At 44.4% G+C, this 24,638-nt stretch overlaps 1 protein-coding gene across 1 annotated transcript; it reads left to right on the forward strand.

Annotated features, from left to right (window-relative positions):
• Positions 1 to 877: 877 nt before the first annotated feature.
• Positions 878 to 23,690, forward strand: LOC308251646 (uncharacterized protein C4orf51; the record flags this gene model as incomplete). Its single annotated transcript, XM_080675390.1, has 7 exons — positions 878 to 1,110; positions 4,281 to 4,357; positions 14,182 to 14,240; positions 15,154 to 15,211; positions 15,931 to 16,007; positions 20,380 to 20,474; positions 23,654 to 23,690. 7 exons carry the CDS (start codon positions 878 to 880, stop codon positions 23,688 to 23,690), a joined length of 636 nt encoding a protein of 211 aa, XP_080531516.1.
• Between the last annotated feature and the right edge of the window lie 948 nt (positions 23,691 to 24,638).

A 24,638-nucleotide genomic window follows, 5' to 3' on the forward strand; every position in this document is an offset into this window, starting at 1 on the left:
TGATGGAGGTGAGGCACGACATCTATATTTATAAGAATTCCACAGGTTACTTGAATAAGTACAAGGATTGAGAACTGCTCCAAGAGATGGTTAAAGAAGGGAGGAACTATTTGCCAATGGATTGTTTGTGAATGTGGAGAAAGATAGGCAAACATATTAACCAAATTTAGAGTAATTATTCATGACGGATACAGGAAATCATGTGAATAAAAAAAGATTGAATGCCATGACCTATCAACCTAAAAAAGGTTCACAGTGACATTTCAACGACCTGAATTCTTAACCTTGGCTGCTCTTTAGAATCCTCCAGGAGTGAGCTTTTAAAAAATGCCAACGCCTGGGTCCTACTCCAGACCAATTAGATCAGAATCTTCAGGGGTGGAAAGAGGTGAGGCCTGAGCTGCTGCTTATCTTAACAGCTCCTGGGTCGACCTTGTGTGCAGCCAGCCTAAGCACCATCGCTCTGTGACATAAACAGTTTGAGTCACCTGCTATTGTTACATCACAAGCAGTTCATGTTTGCTTCCAGACCCGTTAGAAGAAATGAATGCTTGGCACTGCCCTATGATCTCTTGTTCCCACCTCTTAAACCACCATCTTTAAGATTTACTGTTCTATTTATAAGAGCGGTTGCCACCTGCTTTCTTGCCATACTTTGTAGCAATATATATTGCTTGGAAGAACAAAGGCCAGAAAGTTAAATAACTTACAAATTTGCTAGTTAAAATTGGGGGGCATGAGGGCAGGAGTGTCTGTGGAATCTGTTGCTTGGCAACTTTGGATGAGCCCAGTCAATTACTTCCTGCCACTAAAAGGAAATTAACTCCTCATTATGCAGAGGGCTTGAAAAGTCACCCAGAGCAGGCCATCCATAGCCATGTCGCACTTTCTCTACTTGACTCCACAAATTCTTCTGCCCTTTAGCCCTCTTACTTCTCAGGAGTTTGATATGATCAGATGCAAGGCTGGAGCATCTTGGCAGAATGAAACGAGATGGTCAGATTCTTCTCTGACAACCTACTCGGGCAGTTACCGGAGGAAAGAACTGGATAAATCCACAAGCGGCCAGTTTTGTTTGGAAGCAGGAAAGCAGAGGCCTGAGTGCCGCCAGTAAGATTTCTTTGTAATTTGCACCTGAATATGTCACTATAATAGACAAGAATGCTATTAGAGAAAGAGGGTATTGAAACCCGGGAGAAACGTCTGCGTATTTTCCTGCTATAAATGTCAGTGGGAAGAAGGGCCTAAATGTCAGTTATCAGCTGAAATGATGATTGTCTTCAGCTTAGTGCTTGTAGAATTAGAACTGTGTACTCTTGAAAACATAAAACTATAAGTGTTTTATTAAACTGTAGGTATTTGGTGTTCTCTGCTCAGCAAATAGGTGCTGAGTTTTACCACTTTTAGCTGAAAAATTCCCCCAGAGCAGGAAGTAAGTTGACTAATCCTCCTTTGCTTTCCACTTGCTAATGTCTACCAATTATTGCAGTGTTGAGAGCCCGAAACACAGTTTCCAAATGTTTGCTATAAGTCAAGCCCTATGTTGAGGCCCACCAAAAAAAAAAAAAAAAAAAAAGTATTTTCAGTTTAATATGGTAACTGAAACCACAGAGATATGTAACCAGCACATGGGAGGGAGATGCTATCAGTGAGGGGCTGTTGCGAGAAAGATCTCAGTTGAAGCAGGTTTCCGCTGAGCTGGTCTGGAAAGTGGGGAAACCACCCTGCTGGAGGGAAGGTGCGCAGAGGGAAAGGAGTGTTTAATCCCCAGTGTAATCAGAGCTGCAGGAAACGTACATGGAGATGTGGGAAAACACGAGGACTCAGGATGAAAGTTGTCCCTCTGTGTGTTAATTGTCAACTATCTTGTCCAAATTCTGGAAATCTATTTGAAAAATCAATTGGGTTATTGGCTCCGACTTGAGATGTGAGGACTCACTCAACTAATCCCCTAATAAATATTAGTTATATTGCCGTCCAGGGCTCTTCAAATGATCAAAACAATGCTGAAAGCTCAGATGTCTCAGAAATGCTTTCTGATTGGGATCCTTGTCTGGTTTATTCCACAGTCTCTGCATCTCTAATAGCTCTCAAGTATGTTGATCCTTCAATTAATTTGGGAAGCACCTTGACTAATTCTGTGAATTTCAAGGCATCTCTTGGCCAGATCGGGGAATCTTTCTAGTACCGCTGGGGTCCTCTCTGAAAATAAATAGTTTTAAAGCTGGTATCCAAGTAGATAGTTTGAAAGCTGCTATCAGAGTAGGAAAGAAATAGTTAATAAATAGAAAAAATGCAGAAGTAGCTGGTGAAAATGTACAGAACTTGGAACTTCTTTCTTATTGAGAGTGTGATCATTATGTGAATCATTCCAACCAAGGTGCCCTGTGACATTGCAAACCACAGAGAACACAAGCTCATGAGGTTTACTTGTTTTTTGGAACCTCAGAAATGTAAATATATCCTTTGCAGAATGGCTGCTTATTCTGTTACAGGCTAAGCCACGGCAAGGGTTATGAATGAAGATGGAGGGCAGATTCAGCTCATTTGGAAAGTGCTGGTTATAGTTTAAATTTGCTTTTTTTTTTTTTTTTTTTTTTAAATCTTTCTCTTGGTTAATTTTAGACCCAAAGACAAATGTCTTAAGTTAGGAGCAAAAGCTGTTTGATTAAAATTTGGGAAGGCCGTGAAGAGACATTTTTACACTGCTATAAAATCTCTGCTATAAAATGGTCCAAGGGGGATTACTGAATAAAATATGAAGTGACTGATCATTTAAAATGTCAGGTCAGGAATATATTAAAGTATACAAAACATAATACTTTTTTTTCCCATCACATACATTGAATACCCATATTGTGCAAGATGGAGGAAAGGTGGTCATTTGGTTCTGAACCAGTTTTAACAGCAAATATGTAAAATTCATAACCATGCAGGAAAAAAAGCTCCTGCTTTTTGGGAGTGTGGAGGTGAGTGTAGCACAAAACTTACGCTACTATGGAATATTGGTATCTATTCCAGTTGTCTGCCGAGGTTAAAATGAGGGAAAAGTTGCATTTTGGAATTCCTCAGACAAAAGGATGGCAAGAGGATCAATTTTTAGGCCTTGATGCTCTATTTATTAAATTATTCATTTATTCATTCATTAATCAAATATTCTTTAAGATCCTACTTTTGTGTAAGGTCTTTTAGGCTAGATGCTGGGGCTGGGGCTGGGGCTGTGATGAAAACATCCATGGCCCTTGTCTTCATGGAGTTTACAGTCTGGTGAGGGAGCACCCACCAGGTAAACAAGCCGTATGTGCTTTGAAGGAAAGGAATGGGGACGTTGGTTAAAAAAAGAAGAGGGGTGGCGATTTCTCACAAAACTAAGCATAGTCACACTATAAGATCTGGCAGTCATGCTCCTAGGTATTTACTTCACTGATTTGTAAATTTCTGTCTGCACAAAACCCTACACATGCATGTTTATAGAACCTTAAGAACATTATGCTAGCTGAAAGAACCAGACACAGAAGACAAATATCGCATGATTCTACTTGTAGGAGAAAGTAGAATACAGGTCACCCAGGGCTGCTGGGAAGGAGGGAACAGGAAATTATCATTCAAGGGGCACAGAGTTTCTGTGGAGGATGATGAAAAAGTTCTGGAGATGGTAGTAGTAATGGTTGCACAACACTGTGAATGTGCTTAATGCCACTAAATTGTACATTTAAAGGTGGCTAAAATGGTAAATTTTATGTTATGTTCATTTTATAATAATAACTTGTGAAGGACAGGACTTCCAGAATATAATCCTCCATAAAACCATAAAAACTCTGGAAAAAATATTGTCAAAATCATCTCTTTCAAAATTATCCAAAGGTGTGCAACAATCTGAGGAGTGTTTTCAAGGAAATCTGCAAAACTTTGGTAAAAACAGCAGGGTTTTTGGCATAGAAACTTGGCCACTCTCATCCCCTTGATAGTTCTTGAGAATAATGGTTCCTACACATGTTTGATCGTGAGAATGATCTATTTTGTTGAAAATGATGATTTTCAAGCCACTCCCTTCAGAAATTCTGATTATGAGGCACCAGTGAACCTGTGTAACAAAAGTCAAACTTGGGTTGACCTAAGGGGTGTGCAGGATTATGGTTGGGAGTGTGGAAAGGGGATGAGAGGAAGCAAAAGTTTCAGAAATTAAATGAAAAGATGAGTGGAAATCCCTCTTAAGTCCATAGGCTGTGATTTATAAATCCATAAACTTACAACTTGTGTCTTCTATTTGCTTTCTGCAGGATGTCATCGCCAAAGGCCTCTGCCTACAGCCCCATACTCTGCAGGGCTGGTCCCCAAGACACTGCAGGTGGTAAAGGTAAGTGCAGCCCATCAGTCTGAACAGAGCCTTGGGCAGGGCTGCTCTCATTGTAACTTCCAGGTTCTTGATTTGAGTCCATGTGGTTTCCATTTGCCGACGCCAGACAAGGTGTCTTCAGAAGGAAAACGAATGTATTCTACTCTGGGTCTGTCACTCTTAAAAATGGCAGTTACTTTAGGGCAGTGGTCGGCAAACCGCGGCTCGCGAGCCACATGCGGCTCGCGAGCCGCGGTTTGCCGCTCTGTTGACTGAGTTTGTCGACCACTGGGATAGGGGCCTAATCACAAGGAACAACAACAGCCTGTAATTATTGGAATCGAGAGTCTAGGTCAGTGGTCGGCAAACTCATTAGTCAAGAGAGCGGCAAACGGTGGCTCGTGAGCCACCGTTTGCCGACCACTGCTTTAGGGAAACCTTTTCCTCCTCCAATTAGTCCCCAAATGTAACTGTGCCAGAGCATGGAGCTCTAGGTAATGTAATCCGAGCTTTCCTGGGTGCATCAAAGAACGAAAAAGAGAAACCAAAGCTATAAACCACCAGCTAGTAAATGATATTTGCTCATCTATAACCACCTCCACCCTGTTTTAGTTAAATTAGGGTAACGCTGGCTGCTATAATAGATAAACCTCCAAATTACAGTGACTGAAACAAGAAAATATATTCTTTTCTTTATTTAAAGGCAAATGTGGGGGTTCTGCAGGCAGATCTCCCACATGGTGATTTAAGGGTACAGACTTCATTCATCTTGGGGTTCCACCATCCCCTGGGACCCCAGAGTCCTTTGTCTCTAGCTGGCAGGTGGAAGTGGCATGCATCTCTCACACTCACATTCCAATGGTAGAAGTAGTCACCGGGCTCCACCTAGATGCCAAGGAGTTCAGAAATGGGTTCCTCCCTGGGCAGCACCTCCTGGTACCAACTACACACACTGCGAAGAAAGAGCTGGCCATACTGCTACACACTCTGATTCTGAGGAAGAAACAATAGGCTTTTCTCATATAACTTCCATCTCTCAGGGTTAAATCTTCCAAGTTTAATAAGACTAATGTCATTTCAAATGAGGATTGTGTAGCACTTAAGGAAATTTTCTGGAAATACTTTTTTGCTGTAGTATTTAAAGCTTGAAGAGGTATGTGTGTGCTGGGAGAGGTGTGAGAGTGAAAGAGCTACCCTGCAGCCCTATGGGGTTTCTCAAGGAATGGAGATAAAGGTTTATAACGGCTGCCTGGGATGATCATTGTTCTGCTGGCTTTCCTAATGAAATTGGACTTTATGGGACTAGCATGTTTGAGATGGGTTTTATGCATTCCTCTGTGGTTTGTTGAGGAAAAAAAAAAAAAAAAAAAGGACGGGACAGCTAACCATTTGTGCAGTTGTTAAAATCAGGAAAGACTTACTTTCTCCCCTTTGCAGTAATGAACATAAAATTGAAACACACTACATCATTGAGAGACAAGACTGAGCTGGGGTCCAGGAAATTAAACAGCCCGGTCACATCATTCATTGTAAGCTGAGGTGACAGCGCATCTGATCTGAGTAGCGCCAAGTACAATCCTATTACATTTATATTCTATTTGTGCCCTTCAGAATTCTGATTAACCCACTGATCACCTGAGCCCTGGGGGATCTGAGAGCCAGCAGTCCCACAGTCAGATGGGGGGAAGGGGGGAGTATTTCAAGGGTAGTAACACGAGCAGCAAAAGCAATAATTTGCCACTATATGACAGGTATGACTTTGTTTTCCTATCCTTTCCCGTTTTTATGGTGAAGTGTTGGTAGGAGGAAATGACATAAGTGTATATATTCATAATGATGACTTCTTAATAGATTTCTCCCATATCACCTTTTTCACTCTCTTCAAATGGTCATTTTAATTTAAATGATAGCTACAGCAGGTCCTGAAATAATGTTTTGGTCAATGTCGTTTCCTTCTAACGTTGATGTGATGCTGTAGGAACTTACTCTTGCTTATATGAATCAGCCTTCAGCAAAATTGGTTTTGTTATACATCGTTTCACTTAAAAGTTCAGAACCTATATCCACAGAGTTAAGTGAGGACTTACTGTACTCGTTTCATTAAGAGGTGACAGTGTATCAAGGCAGAATTATGTCATTTGGCCACAAGATAACCTCTCCTTGTGCTTCTTTTGTTTTCTTTCTTTTTTAAAAAAAACATTTTTATTGATTTCAGAGAGGAAGGGAAAGGGAGAGATAGAAACATCAATGATGAAAGAGAATCATTGATTGGTTGCCTCCTGCATGCCGACTATTGAGGGCCGACTACATGTGCCCTGACCGGGAACCGAACCATGACCTCCTGGTTCATAGGTCAATGCTCAACCACTGAGCCACACTGGCTTGGCTCTTTGTCCTTCTTTTCAATTTTCATTGTTTAATGTTTGGATGATCAACTTTAATGAAAGGAGTTAAAGCATGAAGCCAAGGGTCAAATTACCAATACAGGCCAACTGTATAAATCTGCTAACCACTTGTGGAAAGTGGTCTGTTGATGATCTCTTTGTAGAAATGTATCTATTCATACAGATATGCAAATCAGAAGGGCAGGGCTTATGTTTGATTCTCGAGGTTATCATAGCAAAAAAGTTCTCAAATTCCTTCTCACAACTGCCTTCCAGACAATCAGTAGTATTTGCTCTGCCTTACATGAAGGTGGCTTTCCTTTTGCATTCCATCAATTTCTTTCCAATTTTTTTATTTGTCTGTGGCTTTCCCCTCCTATGGCCCCAGCATATGCTCATCTCTTATGTTCAAAGAAGAATGAAGCAATAGCTAATAACTATAAAAGCCAAGTGTCGTAAAACTGTAGTACAACAAACAGAAATTGATAAACCATTCAACTTTCCATTTACACTCTGCAAAAATAGATTCTAGCAAGTTGTGTTCACTTCCAAAGCTTCTCTCCAGCAGGAGCAATTTATGAAGAGCATGGCTCCATGCAGGCCTGGCGGAGCTGGGGCAGCACTCACTGGCCGTCCCTGTCTCTTCTCTTGTTCTTAGCGCTATCCCTGTGTCCCACGCCTGCACCCCTCTAAGATGAGCCCTATTTACCCTTGCAAAAGGCTACACAGGCCTCTTTTATTCTTGCTGGTCCAGGAGATGTAATATGTGTCAGGGAAGAGGTTTTAAATCGTATGACCACATCAAAGCCCAGGTATGACAATGTGTGTAAGATCTCCTTGGGAGAGTCGCTGACTACAGGTAACACATTCCAAGGGTCTGAAGCAGCTCCCTGGAACTGCTTTCTTGGCATATACCCTTTTACAAGGATGACAGTGATAGGAGAATATGGACGAGAACCAAATAAGATTCTAGGAGGCAGCATCGATATGGTTTGTCATGTTACTTCAAGAGCGTTTGTGTCCATTTTTAACATCCCTTTCCTTCCCTCCCTTTATCCCCATTTTTTTTTTCTCTGTGAAGCCTTCTCCAAACCTCGAAAGACTTCTAAAAGCAAAAAGAGCTTGCCAGACCACCCCAGAAATCATGCCTTTACACAGGGGAATCTTAAAGCCTGAACAAGCCGATGTGGCTTCTGTTTCCTGTTGCACTTGCTATCAACCCTTATTCCTCAGCAAGGCCTTTCAGGTCTTTCAGGAATGTGACCCTGCCTATCTTTCCAGGCTCATGCTGTGCCTTTCCTCCCTTTTGCTCATTCTGTTCCAGTTCCAGTGGCTTCTTTTAATAACTTGAAAACGAAGCCTAAAAGTGGGGCCACCAGGGAAGACTCACCTCCCCCGCAGAGACCAGGGGAGACCCCGGAATAAATGCTTCCCCCCAAACAGAAACCTAGAAACCTAGCTGTCATCCGTGTGTGTGTGTGTGTGTGAGAGAGAGAGAGACTCCACACAGTCCTGCCTCTGTCAGCTGAGTTGTTTCTCCCCTGAGGCTCCACACTTCCCACTCCCACCATATGCCCAGGGACAGGGACGTTCTTGCCCTTTCTCCGCCACCTCCCACACCCGTTGCCTGGTGGGCACTGACTGTACCACCTCCCTCTGGTCCAGGCCTTCCCAGTCCACTCTGGTGAGGGCAGAACAGAACTCTTCGGGCTTTGGCATGTGTGTCTTCGCTGTCTGTTCCCAGGGCCACACTGGTTTGCCTTCCACGGCTCACAGAGGAAAGCTGCCCCTGTGGGATGGTTGTGGACGAGGAAGGCCCGATGGGCCGGTGCCCTCACCGGAACTGTCCTCATCCCTCCCCCTCCCACCCCTCCCTCCTACTGACCAACGTGGTGGCCGGCCAGGGCATGCAGCGAGGGAACAAGGTGACTTAGAACAAGCCCGACTCGCCCTGGGGTTCCCACATTCACTGCTGGTGTGGGGGCTGTCACAGCAGAGGGACCTTCGGATGCTGGCTTTAGTTTGTTTTCTGACTAATTTGCCTGTCTTGCTGTGGGAAGTGCATATATTTCTTTTAAACCACAGAAAAAATAAAAGCTCCCATTGGCCCCCAGTAAATCTAGAAAGCCTGAAAAACAGTTAGCCTGGGACTGAGGTCCTCACCCCGTTAAAATGACAGATATGCTGGATGACTGCCAGCAGGCTCCGGAGAATTCCAGAAGCGATCCCCCAGCCCCCCAACCCAGGAATAACAACCTCCCCCTCAGCGGTTGGGAACTTTGTTTTGCAATCTCTATTTTGAATTAGGAAACCATCCAATAAATGGATAGAAAATTAGGAAACCATCTAATAAATGGCCAGAAAGTATTCAAGTCTAAGGCAACAGTTTCCAAATCCCCTGCAGAGATTGGACACAAGGGGACGTTGGCAGCGGAGCCTGTTGTTAAGAAGGTCACCAGATGCCATCTGTTACCTTGTGCGCTTTACTGTTCAAGCATCACTTCCACTAGGAGGTGGCTGTGTGTGCTTTGCGTGTGAACTTTCTCCTTTTAAAAAAATAATTTAGTTTTGCCATATCTTTTATAATCGAAGATGAGCATATTTTTAAAAAAGTCTTATTGTAGAAAGTATTACATATGCCCCCTTGCCCGGGAACTTAGGGAGCGCTGCAGTGGACAGCACAGGGACTTCAGTGGGCCTGTGTGAACAAGCCCGTGTCTGCCTGCGGGGCGGCGGGGGTTAGGTGGGGAGAAGAGGAAGAGAAGGCAAAGCATTGTTTTAGGTCTGTCCTTGGTGATGGCTCACGTGTAATTGGGATGTTGCTGGCTGGTCTTCCTAATCTTTTCCTGCCTTGCGTTAGCCATCTGTAAAATATAATAGCACCCCTTCTTTACCTGTCATTGTGAAATTAAGGCCGATGAATGAATGTCTTACTCTTTTACTCACAACCTAAAATTTTGTTTAACCCGTAGGGAAGTTGAAGGAGTAGTACACACAGTATTCACCTACTCTCACCTAGATTTACCAGTTGTGAGCATTTTGCCACATTTGTTTATATGGAGTTTTATCTCAGTCTCTCTCTATTGATGCTTGTATAGACTTCTTTGCTGAACTATTGGGAGTAAATTACAGACATCACAACAGTATGTCCTTCAATACTCCAGTGTGTGCCTCCTAAGAGTAAGAATGTTCTCTTACAGAACAATAATACTGTTATCACCCTTAAGAAACTCCACTCCATATTGACAGAAAGCTTTTTAAAAACCCTAATATACAGATAATTAAATGCCTTATTCTTTGAAATCTACCGGAGAAGATTTTCTATATCATCTATCCCAGTGGTTAGCAGCTCTCTGTCTAAGGCACCTCCTGGTTTTAAGGCAGTTTGAAAAATTGGATGAAAGCTCTGGGCCCTTACCTTCAGAAAAATCTCTATAAGGACACTGTGCAAGCCAACAAAGCACACACCTTGGATCCCTGCAGGTGGCCATGGACTCTAGGTTAAGTGTTGTTAATCTTTGATCTAAAGTCTCCTCTTTTGTGTACGTACAATGTAAGACCACATACTCAGAAAGATAAGAATAGTTTGTCTTCGTTTTCCAGCATTATGTTCTGTGTTCATGAGGCTCCATTTCAAGAAACTCAAAATTTCAAGGAACTCAGATATGGGTAGGTAGGAGATCATATTATCCCCAATCTGTGAAACAGAAACAGAATCTCAAATACAGCTGAGAGCTGTCCTGTGACAGACACCCAGTAGGTAGACTAACTGGTTAGAAAATCTAGAAGAATACTTCCAGACTTAAGCTTCTCCGATTCTGGAAAAGCCATGGTCACCAAACCATACTTGCTTTCCTGATAACTTTCTTTAATAAACCAAATACATGTAGCATCCTATCAGGGCCTAATACATAAAGGTGGACTATGTTGGCAGTTACTAACACTGTTGTTTTTATCCACAAAATCGCCCAGTTTGGTTACAGTTTTAAGATGAGGAAGTGGAAGCAGGGAGGTGGATACACACTAGAAAACTGGGATAACATTAAATGTCCTTATTGAAAAGGTTAGCTGGAACTGCCAAGGTCAAGTTGCACTGTGGGCTCTATTTTATCAACTGTGCACTCACAAGGAAAAAAAATCATTAGCTAACCATACTTCAACATATGTGAGCTTGCTGGTGTTCCTTCCTCTTCATAAACAGACAGAGAAAATGAGAGACATTTCTAGCTCAGTTAGAAAAATGACCAAGTTTGGCCAAAAGATGGACATAAATGTGTAAATCCCACATGCAAAGGTTTAACAAAAAATCTAATGCCTCTCTCTCCTCCATAATCTACCAAATGCCTTAATATTACTCTTTGTAAAACTCTAATATTATATTGTAATTTCATTTACTAACTAATGATTATCTCACATAATTTTTTAACAGAAGGTGACAAAGAACTAGTTAAAGCCTCTGGCAGGATGATAGGATTTATAAAGATTAACAGAGCTTTGAAAGGCTAAGGATTCATGACCAATGGGATAATCAGAGCTAATGAGCAATATAAACTTCTTGTCCACCTGCTTTCACTATAGGTGCGTCTTTCTTGAATTTAGCTAAATAATTGTTGGTATCTTTATTTGACTTTAGCTGAAGGTATCTTGTTTTAAAAAGCATTAGTGTAAAATAGCACAAATCACAATGAGTATTTGACAAGTGCTATTCCATTCCCTTGACCCAACCCTAATGACTAGGCCCCATCATATTATGCCAACAACCCCCCCCTTTTTTTTGATCAGTGTTTATTTGTTTTAATCAAATTAGAATTTTGAGAGAACTCAACATGATTAGTCATTAGGGAAATGCAAATTAAAATTGCAATGAGATACCTCTTCACATCCATAAGAATGATTCTTATCACAAAGACACTAACAAGTGTTGTTGAGGCTATGGAGAACTGGAACTTTCATTCATTGGCTGTGGGGATGTAAAATAGTGCAGCCATTTTGGGAAACACATTGACATTTTCTTTAAAAGTGAAACAAATTTACCATAGGATCCAACATTTCCACACCTAGGTATTTACTTTCTTTTATCCAAGAAAAATGAAAACATCTGTCTACATAAAGACTTACCACATGAATGTTCACTGCAGCATGATCCATAATAGTCCAAATTGGAAATAACCCTTATGTCCATCAACTGGTAAGTGGATAACAAAATATTGTTTATTCATACAATGGAATACCACCATCGATAAAAAGGAATAACATACTAAAAAGCTGCAATGTGGATGGGCCTCAAAAACATGATGAGTAAAAGAAGCCAGACATGAAAGACCACGTGATGTATGATTCCATTGATATGAAGTGTCCAATAAAGGCAAATCTATACAGAAAGAAAGTGGGTGAGTGGTTTCCTGGGACTGGAGAGAGTAAAGGAGATTAGGCCATAAGAGGGTGTGAGGGATCTTATTGGGATAATGAAAATGTTCTACTACTAGTTTATGGTATTATGGTGATAGTTGCATAACTTGACATATTTACTCAAAATCATTGAACCGTACACTTAAAATGGGTGAATTTTATGGTATATAAGTTATATACATCAACTAGGAACTTAATCTGCCAGGGTTAAAATATACACCAGAGCTGCTTTAGACCTTGAGAAAATTTGATAGCCCTAGAATTTCAGCATGGTCTTGGTTCCCTATGATTCTAAGAGTTTAAGCTGCGTATCATAGAAGAATGTTTCGGGCAGAGAAATCTTTACCCCAACCTGCGGTCCTGCATGTAAGGAGCTTGGAAATCATCACTCCATCCTGATAACAGGTACCAAGCTGAGCAGACTGAAAAATCAGCAACTCTTCTCAGACCATTAAGAGAAGGGTGGATCCCGGGCAAACCACTGTGCCCAAAATTGGAGAGAGAGACAGGAGCCACAGGAGACTCACCAGCTACCAGCCAGGGCAGGAATGTCAGAACTGTAATTGACAAACTGCTGGAGGCTCAACGTGGACAAGCCTGGGAGTTAAAACTCCAGGGGGACCCAGGCAGAGAGGAGTCCCTATAGTATTGTAAGATTTACTTCCAGGAACTTGACCGGGATCTTAGAGTAAACATCAGAGAAAAATCCCCTTTGTGTTTCAAGCAGAGGGAGGGGAAAAGAAGCCATTTTGAAACATTTCAGACACTGTTCTTAATGAGGTCTGCCCTCAGGAGAAACTAGGCAGCCAGAACTTAATCTGCCAGGGTACTATCCCAGCATAACTGACCCGGGGGAGGGGAATACCCACCTCCAGCCCATTCTAACTATCCGGTTCCACCTAAGGGGGTGTGGTGGTGGTGGGGGGGAAACAAACACTAGTTCTCAGTCCAGAGGCACAGATCACTTAAGACCAAGAACTAATCATAGGATCCCGTCAGGAAAACCTCATAGAGAAAGCCAAAGGGCATGTAAAACGGAATTATTCTGATAACATTTTTTATTATAATCTCATAATTTCAATGTCTCCTTAGCTGTTATCAGTACCACCTTAATAAAGAGGGAATATGCAAATTGACCATCACACCATCACATATATGGCAGCACCCATAGCCACAAGATGGCAGTGTCCAGTCCCCTCAGCCCCACCAGAATCCTCCAGTCCTTTCAGCCCTGCAAGGGGTGGAGAGTGTGGCGGCAGGCACACGGTGCGGCCGGACCTGCCCTCAGCCTCCCAGCTGCCCAGGGCTGGCCCGAGGCGCAAGCAAGCCTCGGATGGTGGCTGCCTAGCCACCCAGGGCCACCTGAGGCTCAGGTAACCAGGGCCGGTCAAGGCTTGCACTGCTGGCAGTGGCAGCAGCAGAGGTGTGATGGGGGTGTTGCCTTCCCCTGATTGCCAGGTTGCCTCCCGCCCCTGAGGGCTCCTGGACTGTGAGAGGGGGCAGGCTGGGCTGAGGGATCCCCCCCTCCAGTGCATGAATTTTTATGCACCAGGCCTCTAGTTTTAAAATAAAGTTGAAATGTGTACCATACCACCCTGGCTGAGTAGCTCCGTTGGTTGGAGCATCATCCCGATAACATCAAGGTTGTGGGTTTGATCCAGGTCAGGGCACATACAAGAATCAACCAGTGAATGCATGAATAAGTGGAACAACAAATCTCTCTCTCTCTCTCTCTCTCTCTCTCTCTCTCTCTCTCTCATTCACTCTCTCTCTGTCACACAAATACAATAAATAAATTTAAAAATTAAAAGAAATGTGTATTATTCAAAAAATGTTTACACCCCTCCCACCAAAAGCTCCAGAATGTTTACTATGAATTAACTCTTAGTCACAGTTTCATCTTACCTGGCTCTTACTTTTCTGTTGGTCAGATTCTAAAAGGAAATAAGTGATGTGTGTATAACTTGTTGGTATAGCCCACTTGGGAGTGTAGGAAATATTATGTTCTAACACTGGGTTTAAGCCTGGTTTTTCCTCTTTGTTTGCATGCAGGACTATTCCCTCATATAACCAGTTCCTTTAAAAAGCCACTTGATGTCAAGCACAGAGTGGTAAGTCCAACATTCCTCAATGATGGTTTACTTGTAGAGAGCTTAACCGACGGCACACCATTGCTCCTAGGGGAAATGCAGGGTCAGGTTCCCATGAGCCTCCGCTCACAACATTTTCATTAACTGAGCAATACGTAAATTTGTTTTATGAGTGTTTCTGTGCAAAGACACCTTATTGAATATATATTGTTGATTCATTGACATTGAACTTACAGCCAACAGGACTATAATTCATGCCTAAGTGAAGATTATATAACACGTATTTTCTCTGTAAGGCACATCACAGCCTTCTTGTGCTGAGGACTCTAGACAGCACTGAGTGGGGGCAGTTTAAACAAATAAATCAAGAACAAAAAGCATAAAATATTTAGAAAATAGGGCACTAAATAGATCCCAACAAGAACACTTGTTTACAGCATGAGAGCTGCAGCAAGAGGGGAAAATGTGTCCTGGTGTCCGACCTTGACTGAGAAGGTGCGTGTCAAGTGACTCAAATTGTTTGCCCCTCTGTGCATGTCCTTGAAAGACCTCAAAAGTGCTGGAGTATTAACTTGGGGTTACAAATACATTTTAATGAGTAGGCAAACTCGCAAATATGAAATCCATGAATAGTAAGCATTGATGGTATTCATTTCCTCTGCCCATTTCCCTATTAGGATGTTTAGCTTTTCTTATTGATTTGTATAAGCTATTTGCATATTGGGATAGGACTCTTCTGCCAATCCTATTTTATAAATAATTTCCCCAATTTTGTCTTTCCCTTTTACTGTTAGTGTCTGTTATTATAATGGCTTTTGGCAACAGTACCAAAGGGCCTTTTGAATGGGGAGGACAATGCTGGAAAAGGACTTTTGTTACATTTCTATGGTTGGGAAAGTGATTGCTAATTTATTTTTATCTCTCTTCTTCACAGGCACACCAGATTCTGTTTCGTGATCTTTCTCTAGTGCCTCCAAATTATGAAAAATCATGTAAGTCCTACCCTAAACCATCACTTTAGATCCATGTCCTGCCTTTATTTTATTATTTTTTAAATATACTTTCATATACATATTGCCAAGATTCACCAATTCTTTTTTAAAAAATTATTTTTTTTAAAAAAATGTTTTTTATTGAGTTCAGAGAGGAAAAAAGAGGGAGAGATAGAAACACCAATGATGAGAGAGAATCATTGATCGGCTGCCTCCTGCATACCCCCCACTGGGGATCAAGCCCGAAACCTGGGCATGTGTCCTGACCAGGAATCGAACCGTGACTTCCTAGTTCATAGGTCGATGCTCAACCACTGAGCCATGCTGACCAGGCTGCCTTTATTTTAATTATGATCTTCATCTGATATTTTTTCATCCCTTTCTGAGTCTGAGGCTGGTTAAGGTCTTTTGCATTTCTGCCTCCTCCCTCCTGTCACCACATGTGACTTCATTGTGCCTCTCCTGACAATAAGGACGGTAGGATGCAGAAGTGAAGGAGGGAGAACTCCCAGAGACATGCCAGCGCAGCTCTGGAAAAGAGCAAACGTGAGAAGGTGGTGGTGGTGGCAGGGATGGGGGTGTGGTAGATTGTAGAGAAGGATTTGGAACAATTGATTTAAAAAGGTTCAGGAAAGTCAGTAAACTTCATTTGTTCATACTCTTGGAGCTTCTGTTTGCCACAAGCACTTACCCCCTGGATGTCTGTGTCTCCACGTTAGATGTGAAAACGAAAAAACCAGCACCTGAGAACCTGGTGAAGGCCAATCAACGACGGACAGACTTCCTGCTGAGATGTGTGAGAATCTTTTTACCTCTCACCCCACAGTGGATCCCCAGGGTAGTGCCAGTGGGTGTGCCTGTTGGTGTGGCAGTGTGGGTGTTAGTGTGTGTGTGTTTAGCATCGGAGTGAAGGTAATCCCTAATTTACATTCAAGTGACAAAGGCATGTAGACTGTTCTGAGAAGCGATCTGCCTTAAAGCACTGTGAACATTTCTCCTCTCCAGCTCTCCAGTGGGAAGCAAGTTTCTCTTGTACTGTCTAGATTTCCACCTGTGATTGGCTGGGTCCTGCCTTTTGCAAACAAGGCATTAAGTTCTCAGACTGTCCTCACCTCTGGGGACCCACATGGGTGCCTAGTGTCCTGGGCACACTCTCTTCATGTGGCTGCTCTGGCTCCGGCATCTACTGTCCCCACGCCCCCTGACATGGCCCTCCAGAGCAAGGGGCTGCTCCGTCTTGCCTGATCAGACTTTCTCAAAGCCCAGTAATTTTTTTTTAATTTAAATTCTTTATTATTTAAAGTTTTACATAAGTCTCCTTTTTCTCCCATTGACCTCTCCCCGGCCGCCCCCAACCCCCAGCATATGTCCTCACCCCCCCATCTGTGTCTATTGGTTATACTCATATGCATGCATACAAGTCTTTTGGTTGATCTCTTACCCCCTCACCTCCCACCTTCCCTCATAGTTGGACAGTCTGTTTGATGCTTCTGTGACTCTGGATCTGTTTTTGTTCATCGTTTATGTTGTTCATTATATTCCACAAATGAGTGAGATCATGTGATTTTTATCTTTCTCTGACTGGCTTATTTCACTTAGCATAATGCTCTCCAGTTCCATCCATGCTGTTGCAAATAGTAAGAATTCCTTCTTTTTTACAGCAGCTTAGTATTCCACTGTGTAGTGTACCACAATTTTCTAATCCACTCATCTGCTGATGGGCACTTAGGCTGTTTCCAAATTTTAGCTATGGTGAATTGTGCTGCTATGAACATAGGGGTGCATATATCCTTTCTGATTGGTATTTCTGTTTCCTTGGGATATATTCCTAGAAGTGGGATTACTGGGTCAAATGGGAGTTACATTTTTAATTTTTTGAGGAAACGCCATACTGTTTTCCATCGTGGCTGCACCAGTCTGCATTCCCATAAACAGTGCAAGAGGGTTCCTTTTTCTCTGCATCCTCGCCAGCACTTGTCAGTGATTTGTTGATGATAGCCATTCTGACAGGTGTGAGATGGTATCGCATTGTCGTTTTGATTTGCACCTTTCGGATGATTAGTGACTTTGAGTATGTTTTCATGTCTCTCAGCCTTCTGTATGTCTTCTTTCAAAAAGGGTCTATTTAGGTCCTTTGCCCATTTTTTGATTGGATTGTTTATCTTCCTTTTGTTAAGTTGTAGGCATTCCCTATAAATTTTGGAGATTAAACCCTTATCGGAGATAACATTGGCAAATACTAGTATGTTCTCCAATGCAGTGGGCTTTCTTGTTGTTTTGTTGATGGTTTCTTTTGTTGTGCAAAAGCTTTTTATTTTGATGTAGTCCCATTTGTTTATCTTCTCCTTAGTTTCCATTGCTTTAGGAGCTGTATTGGTAAAGACATTGCTATGACAAATGTCTGCTATTTTGCTGCCTATGGCTTCTTCTAGGATTTTTATCCAGTAATTTTTAACAGTATGTTAAAAACGGAACTCTTCTTATGTCTTAGAGTTCTGGCAGAACCTCTTAGAGAATGAGTTGAAAAAATAAAAACTGTTTTCTGCAAGTACCCTACTGACTTTACCTCATTTAATATAAACATTACAACTGCTTTTGCTATCCTATTGCTTTTGGCTATTAAGATTTTTCTAAATTAACTTAAAACAACAACAACTCAGGCTTATTCTAAGTAATTATACAGGATGGGGCAAAAGTAGATCAATAGTTGTTCATATGGAAAATAGTATAATAATTCCTATCTAATAAAGAGGGAATATGCTAATTGACCCTCACGCTATCACAAAGATGGTGGCACCCACAGCCAATAAGGAAGGAATATGCTAATTGACCCGCCTTCAAAGATGGCGGTGCCCACAGCCAATAAGGAGGGAATATGCTAATTGACTGCCCTGCCCTCAAAGATGGTGGCACCCACAGCCAATAAGAAAGGAACATGCTAATTGACTTCCACGCCCTCAAAGATGGCGGCGCCCACAGCCCCAAGATGGCAGCACCCAGTCCCCTCAGCCCCACCAGGGCGGCAGACGCGCATCAAGGCTGGGCCCACCCTTAGGTGGGCTCTGCATGCTTGCCTTCGGAATCCCCCAGTCTCCTCAGTCCCCCAGCCACCCAGGGCCGGCCTGAGGCACAGGCAAGCCTTGGATGGTGGCTAACCAGCTGCCCAGGGCTGGCCCGAAGTGCAGGCAAGCCTCAGATGGTGGCTGCCCAGCTGCCCAGGGCCGCCCGAGGCTCAGGTAACCAGGGCCGGCCGAGGCTTGCGCTGCCAGCAGTGGCAACAGCAGAGGTGTGATGGGGCATCGCCTTCCCCTGATCGCTGAGTCACCTCCCACCCCTGAGGGCTCCTAGATTGTAAGAGGGGGCAGGCCAGGCTGAGGGACCGCCCCCCTCCAGTGCATGAATTTTCATGTACTGGGCCTCTAGTTAATAAATAATACTATAAGAATAAACTGTGTTTTGCATACTCATAACTATAAACCTACTTTTGTTCCATCCTGTAGTCACAATACTCTGGGTTTGGTATGCTAGTTATGTGAATTAGAAAAAAGAAAACCTAACCATTAAAATAAAAAGTGTTATTCAAGAACCACCAGTTCTATAAAGATATCACTCTGGAAAGTGCTATCTGTAGGAACCAACTTGCTAATCTGATTAATTTAGCTAATGGGACAGGGGGTGGATGGCCCTCCTCGGTTCCCAGGCCTATTTAATGGTGGTCTTCCAGATATAGTGCATTTTTCTTGATTTTTCTGTGGTTGGCCCTGGTAACTTTCCTCTGGAGCATTTCAAGCATGGGAAGGCAGCATGGTGGCTGGCTGTGGAGGGAGTTATTTGGGAGCATTTAACGCTGGGCAGTCCACTGAACATTATAGTGTATGGCAGCCAGACCTCCCTTTGCTGTAGCGTTGGTACATGCCTCGAGGAAGGGTAGATGATTTCCTGAAAGTATAGTTACTGCTCGCTGGGCCCCTGAGAGTTGCTTAGGAGAATCATTAACTATTGTTAAATAAATCCCTCTTGCTGCATGGAGTTGTACCCGGGCCAAGCAATTCCACTGCCAGCGCCCGCAGCTGTTCTGGGCAACAGTTGCCTTTCTCTTTGAGTTGCTTCCTCGACCCCCTCCCCTAAAGCGAATTCTCTATATCACAGTAGCCTCTTTAACATCCACAATTCCTGACAAATTAGTGACATTACATCCTGCTCTTGTTTTTACGGTACAACAGCAAACTAAAAGTACACACACACACACACACACACACACACACACCACAATTCATATGAGGGACTTCTTTGGGAAACATTGGGCCTATAGTTTTTTTTCCCCAAATTTTATTGATTTTTTTTTAAGAGAGAGAGGAAGGGAGAGGGAGAGAGAGAAACACTGATCAACGGCTCCTGCACACCCCGCACTAGGGATCAGGGATTGAGCCCAAAACCCAGGACATGTGCCCCAACCGGGAATCCAACTAGCAACCCCTCAGCGCATGGGATGACATATAACCAACTGAGCCCCGCTGGCCAGTGACAGCCTACAGTTCTGGCCAAAAAATAAATCAGGACTTCTTACTTACTAGATAAGGAAAATTATGATTTTTAAATAGATGCTGTGTTTTGGGGGAGGAAAACAGCTTTGAGATATAAAATGTACATATTCTTGCATCAGCCACAAATAAGGATTGAATGAAATTTTCAACCATCATTAACAACATTCTCATTTTAAAAAGTATTTGCTTGGTGTCTAATGCCTTTGATAGGCAACTTCTAAATATTTACATTTCTGGGCCCAATCTTCAAGAAGTTCATGATGTAAAAGTGAAAGCAGAGAAACTCATGCCACCCAGCAATGTCCAGACCAAAGGATAGAAGGAAGACAGGCAAGAATCTTGCCGCTGAAGGATGGTTAAGGGGCGGTAGGGAGCAGTGGGCGGTTGTGTTAGTGGTTCCAGGACTTCTTGCCTGGTTTTCTTTCCTCTTTTCCTCTTTTTGAACTGGCCTCACTGACAGAGACGGGACAGATGAATTAGGAAGGTTAAAGGAGCTGGAAGAAAGAGCAGGAACAACCCCAACTCCCACTCCTGAGTGATGTCTGGCAATTTCATTCCCAATTCTGTGCAAAAAGTAACCTTTGCGGTTGGGCGCGTGCTGACAACTGGGCCATTTTTCAACAGCCACGGCAACCACGTAATTCGGCCAGCAAGACTGAGTCGTCTGAGGACTCGGATGCTGATCAATACTACGTTTACAGCCTGGGAGGACCGTTAAGGTAATTTCGCTGAGTCGGAAAACAAAGCCACAAAGCTGTACGCCCTGGAGTTTGCCTAATGACAGACTTTGAGGAATGAGCAGGCCTTGGACTACCTGGACCTTGGTAGGCTGCCTTTCTTGCACCCTTCCCTGGGCTTCAAAAGCCTTCATCCCTCATTTTTTCCCTTCTCTTTATTGGAAGAGGGGACAAATGTTATCGTTACCAATATTATTAAAGTTTCCTTTAACATAAATGTTGGCACCCCACGTCTCTGCAAGAATTACAGAAATAGTGTTGGGGCCCCTACACTGTAGACTCCGGCGTCAAAGAGCCCATCCTTCCATCGGGGCGCCTGGGCGGGCACAGGGGCGTGAGAAAGGCGCGTTTGTATTCAGAGCGGTGGCCCCATGCCCCGCAGCCTTCCGCGGGCACATTGTCCTCCAAGCGAGGCGCCGACAGAAGCAAATTGGCTCCAGCCGTCGGGCAGGCGGGAGCGACCCAGGCGGGAGCGGGAGCGGGAGCTTCGGGTCCGGGAGAGTGGGGGGCCTTTCACGCCCCGGCTCTCTCTGCAGGGGCCCTGCTCCCCCAAAGCCCAGCCCACGGCCCGCCCCATCCACGGCTCCGCCCCTCGCCTGGGTCTTCCTCTCCACCCTCCTCCCCTCGGTTCGCCTCTCCACTTCCCAGTAGGTACTCCTCCTCCTCCCTCCACGATTCTCCTCCTCCCTCTACAGCCCTTCTTCCCCTGTAAGCCCCCCAAGATCCGATCCGCTCCCACCCGTTCTCAGTGCGCTGGAGGGGGCGGGGGGGACCTGGCTCGGAGACTCGGAGACCCTGCGCGCGCGGGGAGACCCCGCTGCTGTCCGGGCAGCACTGCCCCAGATGCTGCTGCCCTGGGAGGAGAGGCGGAACCACGTGTGATCAGGAAAGTAGCCCCCTCCTGCCCCTTCTGCCTCCCCACCCCAGCCGCTCTCTGCTTCTGCTTCACTTACTCCCGGTTACCAAGATCATCCTGTCCTCATTATGACTGATGTTGAATTGAAACGATAATTAAGTCACACCATCACCCCCCCCCCCCCAAACAAAACGAAACAAAACAAAACAAAACAAAACAAAACAACAAAACCTGCTAGTGGTTACTTCTGTTCTTTAGGCCAGGTTAGGCAAAATACATTCCTGGCCAGCCATCTGGCCTCATTCCCGGGTCCCTTCGTATGGTTTCCATTAAGCTCGCCAAACCCTGCTTTGAAAATGCAGCCCTTGGAGCCACTCAGAACCTCCAGGATTTGTGCCCTGGCAGCTGGGTCAGAGGCTCTCAGGCCTCTGTTTCAGTCCTGTCCCTAATGATCCTGGTCTTACCTGTAATTAATATGCTTTACTACTCCAAGAAAATTAGTTCTCCGTGTTATGGTTATTATTCATTCATTCAGTATTTTTTAATTGTATGCAAGGCATCGCTTATTAGAATTCTGTTTAAATTCTAAAAATCTATGTTAACATCTTTGCAGATGATTTTACAAAATAACCTGGCCACAGAAATTCATTTTGAGCCGTAACATTTGTATGGCTGGGTCAACCCTGCTGTCCCCATTTACTTATACCCCCACCTCCCAAAGACAAAACAACACACAAATGTTAGCTTGTGGGAAAATATTCCTTTACACTTGGGTTGGGGCTTGTGGTCCAAGGAAAAAGGGATCAGGCAGGTTCATAGAATGATAGAGTGTTGTAACTGGAAAGTTCCTTAAAATTTACCAAAATGAGTCTGCTCATTTATTGAGGAGACTCTGAAATTGTGGGGCTTAGGGGAGGTCCCAGAGCTTATGAGTAAAGTACTCACTCAGAACTGCAGCCTAATTTGGGAAGGCAACCTAGACATCAGTGTTTCATCAAATGCAGCCAAAAGGATTTTGATCACACTCAGTTCAGCTGCAGCTCATCCCCGCCCCCCCCCCCCCCCCTCTCTCTCTGGCCCTTCACCCTGTAGTTCCCTCCCTGTCCTGCTCTGGGTCTTGCCTATTTGGGGAGTTACAGCCTTTTCTTTCTTCCCCTCCTCACCTGGGCTTCCCTCCCTTCTCGCCCTTTCTTTCCTTCCTATCCCCCAACCCACTGGAGCCCTGACCATGAGATTTTATTTGGGATTTTAAAATGAAACCAGGTGCTGCATAAAACAAAAGCAGAGTAATAACAAGGAAAGACTATCCAACGCCTAAGGAATGTGCTGAGTTTTATGACTCAGGCTGTCCTGGCAAAGAACTCTGACTTACATGGAGAGGTGGGTGGCACGGAGCACAGACCATACATGGTAGCCTGGCCTCCCCAGATAGGTTGGTCAGGGCAGCCTGTGACTCATTTCGCAAAACCAGAGACTCTGTTCCTTGTGGAACAAGACTTCCCGGAGGCTAGAGCCAAAGGATCATCAACGATTCCCGACGGGGCCAGTTCAGCCTGACATAGCAGGGGCCACCCTGAGGTTTGGAGGGGAAGGGAGCCTGGGCAGAAGGCCATCCCTGGGAAAGAAACAGGCCTGATGGACTTGGGCAAGGGTTTCTGGTGCATTTAAGAGATGATGAATCACATGTAAGCTGCAAAGGGACATGAAAGTCAGCCTGTATGCTGTGAAGACAATGGCTTGCGAGCTCCAGGTGGCAGGATTGTCACAGTGCCTTGGAAGAGGAGAGTGTGGCGGTGCTGCTGAGGTCCCGAGGTGTTTGCTCTTTGTAGGGGTGCGTGGTGAAGAGTGCAGGAAAAGTGGGTCGGACTCCGGCGGGGATTCTGAAGGTGCCATCGCTAATGCAATCAGGAGGGGTAACTAGGAACAGGAGTGGTGGACTTTACATAAACATCCAGGCACACTTCCTCACATTCTGAGAATTCTTTACAAATGAGCAGAGTAATGGGGTGAGGTGCACATTTTTTTCTGTTACTAAGAGACGGGCTGAGAGAGCTGAGAGCGCTAAGGAGACCATCTCTGCCGGCAGAGGTGGTGGGAGGGGTCTGCACTTGAGGGACAAGGATCTGTTTGTGCCTCTTCATTACACAGGCCTGGGCTGACTGGGCCTCTGGCTTCTGCCACCCCAGAGAAGGCTGTCAGTTTCTGAATGAGAATGAACCTTGACTGGTGCAAATGAGATCTCCAATAGCAGCCTCACAGACACAAGGCCTTATTTCTTTTCTTCTTTTCCTCTTTTCCTTCCCAGGGACTACCCATGGAAAAGCTACAGTGACTATCCGTAATTGCAGGAAGAGCTCTGCTCACTTTTTCATTAAAGTCTACTTACCTGGAAAAATAAAGTCTTTTAAGGACCGTGACTTCATAAATATTTATAGTGCAAACAGGCGTCAATCCGGGTTCTGCAGGAGAATGGGCTCATTCAGTTTTATTTATGCTGGGACACTCGGGTGAGTGACACCCGTCATCTGGGTTGGCCCTACACTCTGTCCCACTGAAGCATGTTTATGGAGTGATTATGCCTGCAAATAGTTGCTATATTTAGTCTTCTCCTTCCCTAACCCCCTCTTAGCCCTCTTAACTCCCCAAACCAGCAAAAAGCCAAGCTTACGGTCTGGGGAGGATTTGAACCCTAATGACAAGGCGCAGGAGCTTGAACAAGCACTGCACGAGCGGTGGGCGAGTTTGGAGGCAATTAGACGGGGAATGATGGCTGTTATTATAGCCTTTATACACTAAGGTGGTTTTGTTGGGCCTGTGTGTCGTAGGTGAGGGCACTCAGCTGGGCATGAGGGGTTTTGACAGGTGATGGGCACAGCCCCGAGTGACGAGTACAGATGGACATTTATGAAACTTTCCTTTTGGGGAGCTTTCTCTGGACAGGATCTCAGATCTGTCACCGTGCAACCCAGAGCTCTGGGGCAGAGGATGGTGGGAGCTCTGTTTCCTCCCCTGGGTCAGGGTTTCTGGTGTAACCAAAGGCTGTCCCCTCTCAGCCACACCTGGCCCCTGGCTGGGGGACAGCAGCTGCCCTCCACCAGCCGTGAGGAGGGAGGGCCACCTCTGGCTTTTTGCATTACAGCTGCACATGCCCTGGCCTGGGCACTCCAGGCTGGACTAGGCCTGCATCAGAGCTCAGTGCTTGCCTCTGATCAGCTTGGCCACCTATTGTTTATTCTGGGAAGGGCCAGGTCTTGGCACAGGGGCCTGAAGGGTTGCCAGCACTTTATTTT

This window comes from Plecotus auritus (genome assembly GCF_963455305.1).
Source record: "Plecotus auritus genome assembly, chromosome: 6".
Lineage (NCBI taxonomy): Eukaryota > Metazoa > Chordata > Mammalia > Chiroptera > Vespertilionidae > Plecotus > Plecotus auritus.